Genomic DNA, 17,177 nt, shown 5'->3' on the forward strand with positions numbered 1-17,177 from the left:
CTACAACTAAACTACCGAACAACAACTACTTAACTACTACTGAACAAACACATTGTACATGGATGGTTTTGAATTGGATAGACACTCCCTCTAAAAAGCCATTTGGTACTATGATTCAACTACTAATATGCGTCAATAGTTCACCTCAGGTGTGCTGCAGATCGTAGAGAAGAATAAAACACGTGTGAATGTGGAGAAAAATGTTGGTCAGGCTTGCCGTGGAACCGCCAAAACTCAGCAACAGAACCCTACAGAACCACAAAATCCATGAATGCCATCCACAAACCAGTGAGAAAAATGAATTGATTCAAAACTGAGTGAGTATGGGATGCTCACCAAGGTTGAGGACCCGTGGTTTCTCCTACACTGCCAGTGGGGATCATCGATTCACTATCGAATCCCCTGGAAAATTCTCACACAAGCGCTCCACCACCGAGCCACATCGCACTCCCTCCACAACCGCAATGCGCTCCCCCACAACCGCGCCACGTCGCGCTCCTCCAACTCCCGCCGCCCTTGCTCCTCTCCCCCAAATTGGAGATTTTTGGGAATATTACTGTTTTTGGGAAAGCAATTGACAGATTGGGTTCGTCAATATTTATAAGCATGCACGGGTTGCGCATTGTTACTGTAGCAATAAGACTGTGGGTGCATAGTGCACCCGGATGCTATAGAAACCGACGGGGAGGCGGTTGAGCCAGACCAATTGATTAGTTTGTTGGCTATTTGGGTTCTAGGTGTAGAACATTCTTTATGGTGTAGTGTAGTATACACACATATATATACCCCCCTCTCTCTATATATATACTCAGGGCCGGTCTGGAGGGGGTCGAGCGGTGCGACCGCCCCGGGCCTCTAAAATCTAAAGGCCCTATATGTATATATATACTGTGAATATCGTTTCAAAAACAAACTGAAAAAATTAGATCTAGGTGATTTATATTTAATAATAGAGCACTATTTTTAATCTCGTTCTGAGCCACCGAAATATCAGAACCGGACCTGTATATACTCCATCTCTATATATAGAGGGTACTGCCAATGGAAGATAATGATCACGAGCTCACAATGATTCCTCGATGGAGAATCGTATATATATAATATATTAGCTGGTTGCCTCCCAGATTAAATAAAATCGTATTGCTGGTTTCCTCAGTAGTTTTTATATCTGTGGAAATTATTAGTTGCATGCGTGTCTGTTTATGTGGTTGATAGCATACACTGTCCTTTCCCTCAGTACCAAAAAGTTCATTGTCTAATCTTGATTGGGTCCACAGAAAATTGATGCTATATATACATAGGCAAGCTTGGAATTTCAAGCATCGTTAAGCGACAACATCAACGCTGCAGATATGTCCATCCATGTTTGGTTGATCATTATTGATAAGGGTGACCAATGTGCCAATGTATATGCAGGAACAGCTCCTTTTGAATTGTGGCTCGTCCAATTTTGCACCGGAATTTGTGCCCCCATTATTTGTGATGAGGTTAATATGGTACTGCATGGCAGAAAACATAGTAAATTACTCCCTTCGATTGCAAATGTAACTTATTTTAGATTTATATATAAAAATTAAGAAAGTAAATCAAATAACCTTGTTGCCCTTTATTTATTTTGTATTGGAAAAGATAACTCATTCATTTATGAGAGTAATAGCATTTATTAAATAAAGGTAAGACGGAAACCAGAAAGGAAAAAATACATATACATGTTCGAGAATGACTTATATTTAGAGAATAGTTAAAAAGGCTAAAACGACCTACATTTACAACCAAAGGAAGTACGACTATAGCTCACTAATATTTTCGTGTTGTTATACAAAATAAGATAAGATCAAATGGAAATAAAATTGAGAAACACATTTTTAATGCGCAATCGCTACTAGAAGATTACAAAAACATTGCTGCAAAATGTAGAAACACTAGCAGTAACAATACCCACGAACTAAGAAAACACAATGCAAAGGAACTAAATGAACATTTTTCCATGATATTTTACAATGAAAATTTACTTGCAAAATGTAGAAACGTGATCTGTTAACATATACTTAAAATAACATCTTTATTAACTTATTTTGGAAAGAAACTTTAATAAAATTCAATTGCTGAAAATTCCTTAATCAGTCACCTAGGACTATAGCCACAAGTACTAAAACTACCATAGAATGTGAATTGCTATATGTTGATCGAATGATTAGAAGAAGTGGCTAAAAGGCAACAAACTTTCAGCCATTTGAAATCTAAACACTCCCTTAAATGAAATCTTTTTATTTGAAAAAGTTCAAAAAAATGAAAAAGAGAGAGCAATAAATATTAGGGATGGAAACGGATCGAATACGTATGGAATCGAATTCAGATAGTATAATTTACCACATTTTAATCTGAATGCGAATACGGATCCGGATATCTTTGAATATGAATACGAATCAGATAGTTCGAATACGAATCCGCATTCGGATATCTACTCGATCTTCGAAATTCAGGTCGGAAATTTAAATTTTTGAAAAAATTTGACTGAAATTTGATAAAATTCGACTGAAATTTGTTCTAATTTGATTGGGCCATAATTTTAGAAATTTTGTTAAAAATTCATGTTGGAAATTTAAATTTTTGATCAAATTTAACTGAAATTTGATGAAATTTGTTCCAATTTGATTGGGTTGGAATTTCGTTCATATCTGAAATTTCTAAAACTTTAGCAAAATTTGGTTTCCTAGTTGGCGAATACGGATACGAATCGGATATATCTCGAATTCGGATATCCACATTTGAATCCGAATCTCAAAAACGAATTCGAATATATCCATTTTAATATCCGTTTCAGAAACGAATACAGATACGAATATTCATATTCGTATTTTAACAAATACAAAATTAAATAATTCAGATTTTCTACCGTCTATTTTCACCCCTAATAAATATGGTGGAAAGCGGTCTTTCCCAACGCCGTGCGTGGTACATATGGGCTCTCGCTGCAATTGGCCTTCCAGAGTTTCCTTCCATTCGCTCCTCCCCTGCGGCAACGCTTTTAGCTCCCAACGCAAGAACGCAACGCCGCCATACCCTTCCTTCCCTCCCCCTGCCGTTGCGGGATCCTCCACCCGTTGCTCCTCTCTCAGTCCAGGGGCGGCGGAGATCCACCCGGGCGAGGACTCGTTCCTTCTTGCGTTGGTGAGCAATCCCTTCTTCGCTTGGATGGGTTCCTTTGTTCTTCGAGTTGGTTTTCGTTCTGAATCAAACCAATATTCTTCATCTCTCCGTTAAGTTAGCTGTTGATTCGTGCCTTGCAGGGTGCTTTACTAATCAATCCATCCGTCGATCCATGATTGGATTAGGTTCTTCTTCATCGCGCAAGATCGACATTGTTTGATCTTAGTACCTAATTAAGGTGCGTGTGCGGTTTATTTTCCAAATTTTATTGGGGCCCTAGTGAAGTCCGCCCCTGCCACTGAACAGATGTTCCTGCATTGCAGGATGGTGACCTGAAGAAATACTATCTTCTCATCTGTGTCATATGCCAGTTTCTATTTGGGAAGAGTAGCATTAAGTACTCTAGTTATCCTAAAACAAAAAAAGTCTCTCAAATGTTTATATGTTTTTTTTTTGTCTACTGTTGGCCACAGTATGTAAAATACGAGCAAACAATGAAGATGTATGAATTAGCACTCTGGTAAATTGATTGATAATAACGATTATTGTGGTGGAAGAGTTACGCCGCTCAGTGTTTACATATATGTGGCATAGTTTTACTGCTTTAGAAATAGAGTGAGTGATTGGGAATTGTATTAGAGTGAGGCAGCATTCGCTCAGCAGTAACTGATAGCTCAAATATCTCATTTGGTTGAACCGAGTACAACATTATTCAAGGTTACCGTGGATTAAAATATTAGTCAACTAGATTTTTGGCCCCATTTTGTTGATCAAGAATAGCCCAATGTTTTCTTTCAAAACGATATGAATATATGATTATTGAGGAAAATGTTTGCAGCTTTTCTTAAGATAGCATCTATTTTTTCTTCAGGTCATCTCTTTGTCTGCTTGTTACTTCATGATTGGTCTCATGGAAGACCATGGGTCATGGGATTCTCTTTCAGTTGATCACATTAGAGCTCCTGCATTCAACTCTGGAGTCGTTTCTGAGGCTAGCAATGGAAGCAAAGAATTCTCAGTTTCATTGGACATCGTCGTTCCTGATGATATTCTCGAGAGAATTTTCACATTCTTGCCTATAGCAAGCATGATAAGGGCAACAGCAGTATGCAAAAGATGGTACGACATTATCTATTCAAGCAGATTTCTTTGGACCGACATGTCGCCTCAAAGACCATGGTACTTCATGTTCACCTCTAACGAAACTGCTGCTGGGTATGCTTTTGACCCCATCCTCCGGAAGTGGTATGATTTAGCGCTGCCTTATATTGATAAGAGCAGCTGTTTTGTTTCTTCTTCTTGTGGCCTAGTTTGCTTCATGGATAATGACAACAGGAACACCATTTCTGTATCTAACCCTATCACTAAAGATTACAAAAGGCTTTTGGAGCCTCCAGGTGTAACATTGCCAGACTACAGTACGATTGCCATAAAGGTTGATCGGCTGTCTCATAACTACACCATTACGTTGGCAAAATCCAAGCAGATTCCTGAAGATTTTGTCCGATGGGACTTTTCGGTATACCAGTATCATTCATGGAGTGGTACATGGGTAACTGCTGTGAGCGAAGTGTTCATTGGTTGGAGAGGGGGTGATGATAGTGTAATATGCGATGGAGTCCTGTACTGCTTGATTCACTCCACTGGTGTTCTTGGCAATGTCAACCCCCGTCATGGCCTTATCATGCATGACCTTGTTGCTGGACCTTCTGAGACTTCGTTAATGCAAATGTCAGTCCCAGTACCTTGTTCTCTCACTTGTGGACGCCTGGTAAACTTAAAAGAGAAGCTGGTTTTGGTTGGCGGAATTGCAAAACACAATAGACCAGATATCATTAAAGGAATAGGAATATGGGAACTCAATGAGAAACAATGGCATGAGGTAGCTCGGATGCCACACAAATTCTTCCAAGGATTTGGTGAATTTGATGATGTTTTCGCCAGCAGCGGCACGGATGACCTTATCTATATACAAAGCTATGGTGCAACTGCCTTGCTTGTTTTTGACATGATGCAGAAGCAATGGAGGTGGTCAGTAAAATGCCCTGTGAGCAAAAGATTTCCTCTCCAGCTTTTCACTGGGTTTTGCTTTGAGCCTCGGCTCGATATCACTGCTTAATGTGTACCATTTTATCTTTTTGTCTTTCAGTGGAATCAGATCAGCTATCATGCTATTATTCATGAAAATCCATGCAAGCTCTGTCTCATTCTTTTGACCATTTTGTTATTTTCCTTTTATGAGTTCTCACTGCTGCCTCCCTCTCATTTGTCCTTCTGGATGCAATTATTTGTTTTTGCCTTCATCAGATGAATCCGTAGAATGCTATATGTGCGGACTTGCGTATCTTTGTGATAATCTTTTACCTGTATTAAACTGTACCCTTCTGTTGTTTTTTTGCAAAAAAAAAAGAGAGTATATACATGTACTTTTCTTATATGATTCAGTTCTGCCTTGAACTGCGAGCACAACACCTACACATGCTGCTGTACTTGAGACACTTTAGCATGTTTTAACTTGTTCCCATATAAATGAGTGACAGCTTGCAAACAGCTTACATTTGCAGTGATGTAAATAATTGAACCTGCCTTTTTTTGTTTTTTTGAGCTCTTCCTGTCCAGTATGTTTTGAATCCACATCCTATCCTATGTGAGCTAATATTTGTTCTTTTTCGGTCTTGAGCGACAACTTCAACTGTGTACATTTTTGGTTTTTGTGTCACTATTCATCCACGCTGGCCCTACATCTTCTGATATTGCTGCTGCTGCAAACAGCTTGCACGCTGGTCTCACCAAGCGATCGAAAGTCGTTTCTCTGAACCCTGACCAGTGCCTTACTGATTTTGTAGAATCATCCTGGGCAAAATCCAGGTTTCCCCTTGCGGGAGCTGGTCCATCCATCCTTTAGTGTTTGATTGGTTGAACGAAATTAAATATGATGAGATCATCTTACATGGGATGATATTGGATAGGATGGTTCTGAATAAGTTGGTACAAGTAGTTTGTTTGGTTAGATGTATATGATGGTATGCGAATATATTTGGTTGTTTGTATGGAATAAGTTGATTTAGTATAAGATTTTGTTTGGTTGGTTGAACGAGTTGATTCCGGATAGGCTGCATAGGATGATAAAAAATATATAAAAATAAAGTATTACAAAAGAATTTACTTTTTTATCATATAACTTATGTTGGAAATAATTTTAAAAATTAGTCTATCACATAAGAAAAATATTAGTGAATTTTTTTTTAGATTTTTGAAAAATTATTTGAGGCATAAATAATTGTTAGAAGTTATAAAAGTAATTTTTTTAGGGAATTTTAGTTTCAATTCTACGTAAGCTTTTTATGTTAATCTAACTAAAATGGGTTGTCCATAGATTATAAAACATATATAAAAAATTCTAAAATTTTTAGAGTAACAGAAGATCACTGTTTTGATTTTCGGACGACCTTCCAGGGATGGTTCGGTGCAACGTATATAGGGTATATTAACAAATATAGGGTATATTTGGAGAATCTAAATGGACTATATGATATAAGAAACCAAACAGATAATAGCTCATCTGGGCTATCCCATTCAGGATTGCTCTTGTTCAGCCAACCAAATAGAGTATTACTGTCCCTGAGACCTCCAACGATTTTCCGATATTTGTGGAAACCAGAAGGTTTGATTAAAATTTGGTAAGAATTTGGACAAATTCAATCGGCAAAATTTGTAAATTGGAGACAAAAATCAACCGAATTGAGTCAGCGAAAACCGATCGAATTTCACCAAAAATCGAGGGAATTCTTGGATGTACTAAGCGATTTTTCTGCATTTTGAATAAATTCATCAAAAATCGGTCGAATTTTTTGATTTGTCGAGCGTATTTCTCAAATTTTAATGAAGTTCAACCAAAAAAAATAGCTCAACCTTGTAAAATCAATAACTAATTCATTTGAGCTTCAAATTAAGTAAAACAAATTTTATTGGCTTTCTTCTAACATGATCTACATGACAAAAGTTGAATATTTTCTATGAGAAAATGTATTTCTTAAATTTAGTTAAATGTATAGTTAATTCATTGCTAATCCAAAAATTATTAAAAAAATTTGTTAGTCTTCTTATATAATCCTATGTCATTTAAAAATACATAAACTCATAAAATAGTTATTTTAACATGTAAAATTTGTGAAAATGTGTTGCAATTAGATTAATTCATAACTAACTCACCACACCTCCAATATTAATGAAACCACTTTTATTAGTTTACTTATATTATGCTTTATGTATGAAAATAATGGTAGATATGAAAAAGTTGATTATAGTGTTATTTTTTAACATGTTCACTTTATGCTTGTGAACTTTGTAAAAATTATGGAGAAATTAATAAAACTCTAAATGAAGTGAAACAAATTTTAAAGATTCTCTTAAGATACATCCAACATAAAAAATATATATTTGTTTGTATGTCAAGCTTTTCCTTAACATGATGAGCCAAATCATCCTGTTCATACGTTCATTTTCGTATTTTTTCTTTTTTTTTTAACTTTCTCTCCATGAATATGATACAAACGATATTATTTTTTGAAAAAAAAATCATAGAAGGTATTAGAATTGTCTCTAGTATTTTTAGAATTTTTAGTGATTTTTTATTTTTTTCAATTTTTTTAATTCAAATTCAAAAACTGATCGAATTCAGAATGCGGTGCGGACTGAATTGACGGAATATCGCGAATTTTGACCGGTTTTTTATGAATTTTGGAACCCTGTGCTACAGGTGCTGCTGCTGTGTGCAAGTAGTGAGAAGCTGAGGCATCAATGGCTTGTCAGACTTCCAGTATGGTGTCGTGACACGTCTTGCAGTGCGTATGGCGTTGGTTGTTTTTCACTGGTTGCTTTGCCGTCTTTCCCTGTGGCGCCATTATGTGGAGCAAACCTGTGACGTTTTCTGATTGTTTTTTTACCTCAACCCTGATCCTTGTTTTGTTCACCCCTTTCATCAGAAGCTTGTTAGTCTGCTATGGCCTGGCTCCATGCAGGATTTGATTTTTTTTTGGGGGGGGGGGGGGGGGGGTGGGGGGAGGTGGGTAAGGAAGTCATCTCCTGTCGTTTGATGTTGGTACCAACTGTCATAGATTAGGCCTGGGGCGCTCACCTGAAATGATTCTGTTATTGTTCCTGTTAGTCTGTTATGTAGGTTTGGCCTACATTAGTATATATGAAGCCGCGCGGGGTTCCTGGCCAGTCGGGCCATCCACCTTATCCAGATTTTGCTCGCCATCCGATTTGGATCTAGCGGTCGCCCTCGTCCGCGTCTGCCCGCGGCGTGGCCCACGTCGCGCGCTGGCCTGGCTGGCCCCGTGTCTCCGTGTGGCCACCTGGGAAACCGCCCCCCCCCACGCACGCCGCATGCTGTCCTGGGCGCCACCGGAGCCTCCTGGTGCTGCTACGTGTCGGAGGCTGAGCGGCTGGGAAACCGCCCCCCCCCCCCCCCTCCCTCCCCCTGGCTCGGGTTGCTTCCCAGTCGATGGGATCTAGGCTTCCTTGCCCTCTGTCTTCTCTTTGCTTTTCCCCTTTCTGTTGCTCGTGAGGTATGCTTCTTGCTTGCTTCCATCCCTCGCTCTCGGCTGCTTGGATCGGTGCCTGTGCCTGTACGTGCGCTTGAGGTCCGCGTTACATGTCGGTGGGCTGGGCTGTTTGGCCGGTTACTTTTTAGTCGACTGAAGCGATATTGGTCATGCTGTCTCCTCCTTGATTTGTTGTTCCTTTTTGGATAGTCGCTTTCTATGACGGTGCAATCGACAGGAGATGTTGATACCCCTTTTCCTCAAACCCTCCTCGGATTGGTTGTAGCTATTGATTTCTTTTTCCACGATTTTAGCGCTGCCATGGCCTTTTCCCAAAAATCTTTGTTTGGGTATTTCGCGCATCGCTTTTGGCTGCTAGGTTTGGTCGGCAGCTGTCTTTGCGTTTCTCTATTTGCCTGTGTTTGTGCTGCCCCATGTTTGCTTGTTCGTCCTCTCCCTCTTTTATTTCTTTTAGTGGATCTGTGCTGATGGCTCCTGTTGCGCTTGTTGAAGCGATGGATTAGCAAATAGGAGTGGATTTCGATCTGCTCTTCCCTGGCTGCACTTCTTGTGCTTGCTTGTTTCTTTGTGTTTATTTCGACGCGTGCTTGTCCATTGGTCCTTGTGATTACAAAACTCGAGAACCTGATGTTACTCCCTGTTTCCTGCTTGCTGCTTGGATATATGGCTTCTTTTGTCCCTCTTTCCCCCCCCCCCCCCCTCCTTTTCCCCCCTTTTAGCTCCTTTCCGACCTCCCCTCCGTCCCCCTGCTCTTTTTCCCCCTTCTTTTAGTTTTTATCTGTACACAGGGAAGGAGAGAAGAAACATAATGGATGGCGCACAAACTGAGCTTTTTTCCTTTTGTTTTCTTCTTTGTCTCTGCTCGTTTGTGTGCTGCAGTGACGAAGTGGTTAGAGGGGATCCATTCCAGCCTGTTGTTGCTTGTTGCGTCAGGTATGCTCTCTCAGTCGAACATGTAAATTTTAGGTTTGTTTACATGCACAACGAATGGAATATGATATCCCCCGCCCTCTCCCCGGTGTGAGGCATGCTCCATTGTCTATTGCAGCGAAGGTATAGCGCAGAGAAATTCGTTCGAGTTTGCTTCTGTTTGGCAGTTCTGGTATGGCACTGCTGGTACACTGGTCCTTCTTGGTTTGTGGGGTGTGTGGAATTAAATAAATAAGCTAAATGAAATAGTGATGCTAATGGAAAGCCTTCGTTTGCCATGCAGCTTGCTTCCTGCCGTGGTCCTTCCTGTTATTGAATCTGCAAGGAGCGTGGTGCATAGGCAATTTTACTGCTTTCGATAAGATGTGCCCTGTTCTTTAAGTGTTCCTCAGCAATTCATTCAAAGTCATATTATTTGGAAGTCTTATTGTCTATTGTTCTATGCCTTGAATTATTTAGCCATACTTCACATATTATCTATGTTACATTGCCCTGCTGTGCATGGTGCCGTTACTGACAGAACCCTTTTTTTTTTGCCCCTTTTTTCCCTTTCCTTCCCCTTAACTCTCTTTACCTTTTCATCACCATCTGTTTACGGTTTGCCCTTTCCTCCTTTCGCTGCTTGATTGTGGAAAATGCTAATAATAATAATAACAACAATGATAGTAACGATAATAAAGGAAAGGAGCCGTTGGGCGGAGTAACCTAGAACGACATGTTTACCGTTGGAGCCTCTTATATCTCCCTCTTACAAGCTGTCGTGATTAGATGCCGCTTGCCATACGCTTCATTGCTACATGAAGTTGTCGACGATGGAAGTGTCCTTTGTGGAGTAGAGATTGAATTGCCTCTCTTGAGCTTTCAGAGCAGCCCACGACAACTCTTTTTTTGGTCATGCACTGATGCGGGGTGTGCAGCCGCTTATGAGCAAGCTGCTCTTCAGGCTGTCACTTGCCTTCAAAGCATATACGGTTTCATTGTGGTAGATTACAATTTTCAGAGGTTAGCTCTTTCAAATCATTTGCACAGGGGAAAAAAAAGAAAGAAAAACACAGTCCCCCACCGCCCCAACTGGGCTGAGCATAGCTGCTGACTCTTTGTGTTTACCAGGTACGGGTACAAGTGTTAAGGGTGATGCTTTGTAGCCTTATAATCAACATGAGGCACAACCCCACCGTTGCTTAAAGGAGCTTGTATCGTTTCGATTGTTTGTTTAGTTTCCACTTGTAATGGCGTTTTCCTGTTAATCGTCCGGTGTGTTATGTAGGATCTGCATTGCTGAGCATTACACTGTTAGTTAATGAATGCTTTTTTCCCCCCTTTGGTTCTGTTCCTTGCCATTGATTTGTGCTGCAGAAAGGGGAAAAAACATGTGAGAAGAAAAAACACGCGCGCACACACATTAATTCACATTTGTGGCTTATATTGTTGGCTTAAGTTGCCGTAACCTTTTTTCCCATTCTCTGTTTGTTTTTTCACCTTCTCCCCACGGTTGGACCCTATGTAAATGCATGATCTTCCCATCAGTAGCTAATGGAGCTACATACAGTTGAACCACACGTTGACATTGACGCTGCGGCATGTGCGTTCGCCATCCTTGCCCTTTGATCCTATCTCTTTTTTGGTGTATTTACCACTTCCTGCCTCTGAGCTTACCAACTCCATGCTATTGCTGTCTCTTTCTCGCTGCTCTTTGCCCCTCCCCCTCCCCCCTTCTGTCTATTCCCAATGTCTATTATTTCCATGGCATCCAGCATCTTCGTCTTCGCACCCCACACAATCGAAGAGTGGATCTCGCAGAAAACGAAGTATGCTCTTTAATCACGAAATTCTAGATTTGCCACGGCATTTACCATATGCTTAGATATAACTAGCTCCTATTGGTCCATAGGTGAGCTCACAAAAGACGCTGCACAGCATTGCCCCTTAATTCTAAACCCAGCTGAATGTCGTCGTAGACGCCGGAAATTACTAGACCAACAAAGATTGGCTATAACAGGTGACCCTTATAAATTCCTAGCATTATCGTGTTTCCTTAGCTCTTTATAGCAGTGCCTGCCTTTGGTGTCTAAGCCATGTTTATTGCCATGTTATTCTAGGACCATTAGATAACAGTGGCCAATCATTAGGATGTGGGCGATTCAGCCAAGATTATATTGATGCTTTAAAAGGTATGTGTGTCTACCGTGATGTGCCAACAATCCCTATAACATCATTATCGCCTCCTAATACCCCGTTTCCCCCTTTTTTGATTCCTTCCCTGCACTACACCATTTTTTCCCAATTATTGCACTTACATGATTAGTTGCTCACGGCTCTACCATGCTCATAACCTAACTAACCACCTCTACTCCTCCTCTGTGTCTTATCATGACGGTGGCCAACTATGCTGCATTATGTGCTGTATTGTAATTCTAATATATGCCTGTATAGCTTGTTATCCTCATCGCTCCTACTTTGCTGCCCCTGATTATAAATGCAGATATTGCCATGCTATATTTTGGCTTGGGGAAAGAGTAAAATCTGATTCATCTATAAGAAACAGTAGAATCATTTACAATTCTTGCTGCAAAGGAGGCAGGATCTGTATACCACCATTTAGAAATTGACCTGAACCATTGAATAGCTTGACTAAATTCGATGGTGATGCTTGTGCCAAAAAGTTTTTAAAAAACATACGCCAGTACAATTGTCTATTTGCCTTCACATCAATGAGAGCACACATAGACCGCTCTATGAACGATGGTCGAGGCCCACCTGTTTTCAAAATAAATGGACAAGTCCACCACCGCATTGGATCATTGCTTCCCCATGATGGACATTCTCCTCAGTTTATTCAATTATACATATATGATACTGCCAATGAAGTTAAAAACAGATTGCATGCCTTGAACACAGACGAAAGACCTGCTGATCCTTTGGACACAAGAATAGTTGAAAATCTAATAAAAATGCTAGACACACACAATCCATTTGCAAATAAATTCAGGCTTGCAAGAGATAGATTGAGAGAGCATGGAGATGAAGAATTCATTATTAGAATCATAGGTGCGAAAGAAGGCGATCCAATACAGTATAACTTACCTACAACCGATCAACTTGCTATGCTTGTTGTTGGTGACTTTACATTGGACACATTCAAACGAGATATAGTGATACAAACTCATGCTGGCCAGCTTGAGCAAATATCCGCGTTGCATCCTGCGTATATGCCCCTTCGGTATCCTCTTCTGTTTCCATATGGTGAACGTGGTTTCCAAATTGGAGTACCCTATAGTGGTGTCATCTCATCTTCTACAACAGCGCGTTCTAAAATGACAATGCAGGACTACTACCGCTACATGTTACATTATAGAAAAGACCAGCCAAATCCATATCTATGCTATGGTTTTCTATCCAACCAAGCCAAGGTTGATGCGCGCGCTTGTATAGATGAATCTAGATTATGGTACATACTAAAGAACCAAGCTAAACTTAGAATAGAAAACTTGCAAGGTATAACTGACGCTGTTAGTCGCGGTTGTATAGATGGTAATGAAATTGGTAAAACTGTATTACCAGCTTCGCACACTGGTGGTAGACGATATATGATCCAAAATTACCATGATGGCATAGCAATATGTAGAGTGTATGGCCCACCAGATTTCTTCATAACATTTACATGCGATTCAAAGTGACCAGAAATTTCTGAAGCGTTGAGTTTTGAACCAAGCCAAAAACCAACGGATAGAGCTGATATTATCGTTAGAGTGTACAATATGAAACTTGAAGAACTTTTAGAAGATATAAAAAAAAGGAGTAGTGTTTGGACCTATTACTGCAGGTACGCACTGTTATACAGCACATTGTGTTCCCCAAAATCCCTACCTGTTGATTCAAACTTCAATAGTGATTGTATTACTTCATACTTACTGACATATGCAATTTATCCTCGCACCTCCAGCACTGCACACCGTCGAATTCCAGAAGCGTGGCCTTCCTCATGTGCACATCATTATATGGATTTCCCATGATACTTCACAGCCAACACCTACATTTGTTGATTCATACATAACCGCAGAGATTCCAGACCCAAGGATTGATCCATTACGATATGCATTAGTTGCTGAACACATGACACATGGTCCATGTGGTCAAAATCACCAAGATAGCCCATGCATGAAAAATGGCAAATGTTTGAAAGGATACCCTAAATATTTTCAGCCTGAGACTACCATAGAGTAGAATGGCTTCGCGATATATAAAAGGCCTGATAATGGCCGGTACATCCAAAAAGGGAATTCAAGGCTAGACAACCAGTGGATAGTCCCTTACAACATATATTTGCTAAAAAAAATTCCAAGCACATATCAATGTTGAGTGGTGTAATAAAAGTATTTTTATCAAATACCTATTTAAGTATGTAACAAAGGGTCCAGACTGCGGCAAGGTTTACATTGAAAGAATACGAAATGGTCAGGATGCACCATATGACAGCGAAACCCAAACTATAAACGAGGTTAAAGAGTACCTAGATTGCCGCTATATTTGTGAACAAGATGCATGTTGGCGCATCTTCGCGTTCGATATCCATCGCCATTTCCCACCTGTGCAAAGGCTTCCAGTTCACTTGCCAAACGAAAATAACATAACATATAATGCTGATACTAATTTAGCAAACATCATTTCTCAGGACTTTCTGCGTAGAACCATGCTAACTGAGTGGTTTGTAGCTAACCAAACATACTCGCAAGGAAGAAATCTAACATATTGTGAATTCCCTTCAATGTGGCGATGGGATGAAACATCACGACTATGGCAACCTAGGCGATTAGGATCAAGCATAGGTCGCTTATATTATGTACACCCATCTGTTGGCGAGCGATATTACCTTAGAATGCTACTAATGGTTGTTAAAGGTGCACAAAGCTATAACGATGTTAAAACATACAACGGTATTACATATGCGACGTACAAAGAAGCATGCAATGCACGAGGACTCCTTGGTAATGATCAAGAATGGTATGATGCTTTCAATGAGGCAGCAACCTGGGCTACTTCCACACAACTTAGACAGCTATTTGTCACAATGCTTCTATTTTGTGAAGTCAACGATGAATACACATTCTTCAAAAAAGTTTGGAGAATGTTAGCAGATGATATCCAATATAGATTTAAACAGTCTATTGGCAACCAACATTATCAGATGACTGAACCTGAACTAAGAGATTATTTACTTGATGACCTTTCAGCTTTGATTACAAGAAATGGAGGAAGAATTAGAGACCACAACTTGCCACATAAAACAGGAAGCATTGAGTCAACGTCCATCAATCGACTCATAGATGAAGAATTACCATACAACATAGATCAGTTACTACTTGAATCTGATCATTTAATTTCAAAACTTAATGATGAGCAACATCACGCCTTCAAATCCATAACAAGTGCGGTGCTCAATGATACCCCTGCATTCTTCTTTGTTTCTGGTTATGGAGGTACTGGTAAGACTTATTTATGGAACGCCATAGTAACATACTTGCGAGCGCGTAGAAAAATTGTGCTTACAATTGCTTCCTCTGGTGTTGCATCATTGTTATTGCCACATGGCAGAACAGCTCACTCCCGATTCAAAATTCCTTGTGACATAGACGATGCCACTATCTGCGACATCAAGCGAGGAACCATGCTTGCTGAACTTATAGAAGCAACTTCATTAGTTATTTGGGATGAGGCTCTTATGACACATAGAACAGCATTTGAAACTCTAGATAGAACATTTCGTGATCTATTATCATTCCAATCATCACACACACAAGACATTCCCTTTGGCGGCAAATCCATTGTCCTAGGGGGTGACATAAGGCAAATTCTTCCAGTAATTGAAGGTGGTACCAGGGCACATATTGTGAATGCAGCAATAATAAACTCACCACTATGGAAACATGTTACTGTTTTAACATTAAACAAAAACATGAGACTGCTTTCGCCAGATTTAAACCCACAAGCTCAACAAGAAATGGCTGAATTCAGCAAATGGCTGCTAGACTTAGGTGAAGGAAAACTTGAAGCAACAGCCCATGGCGATGAGTTAGAACCAACATGGATAAAGATACCACAAGATCTACTGCTAATGACCAACGATGATAGTGTTGCTTCCTTAGTAAATGCCATATATCCAGATTTAGAAACAAAATTTCTTGATGTTTCATATCTTCAGACACGAGCCATATTAGCTCCAACTAATGAATTAGCTGATCAAATAAACTCGCATGTGATATCTCTCATTCCTGGTGAGGAAAAAGAATACCTAAGTTGTGACAAAATATCCAAGGCACAGAATGTGCATGACTCATATGATCTACTATATCCCATTGAATTTTTAAACTCATTGAATGGAAACAATTTCCCACATCACAAATTGAAACTTAAAAAAGGAGTACCAATAATGTTGCTCCGCAATTTAAATCAATCTGGTGGCTTATGTAATGGAACACGCTTAAAAATTACAACAATGGGTGATATGATCATTGAAGCACAAATAATCACTGGCACTCACACAGGCCAGATTGTTTTTGTTCCTCGTATTTGTTTGACATTAAAAAACCCCAAACTACCATTTATACTTGAGCGCCGTCAATTCCCCATAAAAGTCTGCTATGCTATGACAATCAATAAAAGTCAAGGACAAACGCTTGAAAAGGTAGGTGTCTACTTAAAAAAACCTGTTTTCACACATGGCCAGCTATATGTTGTTGTGTCCCGTGTTACTTCAAAAGATGGGCTGAAGATATTGATACAAGATGATGATGGTATCTGTACTGATACAACCCGTAACATAGTTTACAAAGAAGTTTTACCATTTATCTTGCCTCTAAGTATTAACAGATAAAATATATTAAAATTCCCCCCACAAAAGAGCGGGGAAAAAAAGAACGCCTTGTTTTGCCACTCTGCACATAAAAGCGATTCATGTTGTGGCATCAAAGTATGGTCACATTATTCCTGTCAATCATACATCGCAAAGCCATAGACTTGCATACCACATCCTATTGCCTCTTTTCTCTTAAAATCCCCAAAACAATCACACAAGTGACATATGTAAATTCTGACAGAGAAGCTTAAAGCCTCTTCCTTCACAATTTTTGTATTTATCACATCAATGCGCAATACCACCAGGTCAGTCACCATAGTTTTCATTGCATCGGTTTAGATAACCAACAAGTTACCTTTTTTTTTACACATGCTAATCCAAATTCTTTTTCATGGGCTTACTTTATCTTGACACATTGTGTTCCATACCATATCAGGTTATTCTTACTTTAGCAGCACGATTATTTTACAAAAACATAGCACATGACATTATTCTTTTAGAAATATTATGGTATAAAATTAGCTAAGTATTAAACCACGAGCTCGTTTGCCGCACTCTGGTCTTGCAACCCTCCAGTGTGTGAACATTAATTTCATTATTGCATATAAATCATCGTTTAGCCTCCATCCAATTTTATGGTAGAAAGCAACTAGCTCCTAGATGCTAATGATGAC

At 39.6% G+C, this 17,177-nt stretch overlaps 1 protein-coding gene across 2 annotated transcripts; it reads left to right on the forward strand.

The window, feature by feature from the left end:
* The first annotated feature begins 2,960 nt into the window (after positions 1-2,960).
* LOC133908401 (F-box/kelch-repeat protein At3g61590-like) lies at positions 2,961-5,499 on the forward strand. 2 transcript variants are annotated; one of them, XM_062350414.1, is made up of 3 exons: positions 2,961-3,171; positions 3,291-3,388; positions 3,474-5,499. In XM_062350414.1, exon 3 carries the CDS (start codon positions 4,049-4,051, stop codon positions 5,267-5,269), a length of 1,221 nt encoding a protein of 406 aa, XP_062206398.1. In that variant the 5' UTR covers positions 2,961-3,171; positions 3,291-3,388; positions 3,474-4,048; the 3' UTR covers positions 5,270-5,499. The 2 variants fall into 2 exon arrangements, with proteins under 2 accessions (XP_062206398.1, XP_062206397.1); XM_062350413.1 differs by having other exon boundaries at positions 4,022-5,498.
* The last annotated feature ends 11,678 nt before the right edge of the window (positions 5,500-17,177 follow it).

The sequence above is a fragment of the Phragmites australis genome, chromosome 2 (genome assembly GCF_958298935.1).
Source record: "Phragmites australis chromosome 2, lpPhrAust1.1, whole genome shotgun sequence".
Taxonomy (NCBI): domain Eukaryota; kingdom Viridiplantae; phylum Streptophyta; class Magnoliopsida; order Poales; family Poaceae; genus Phragmites; species Phragmites australis.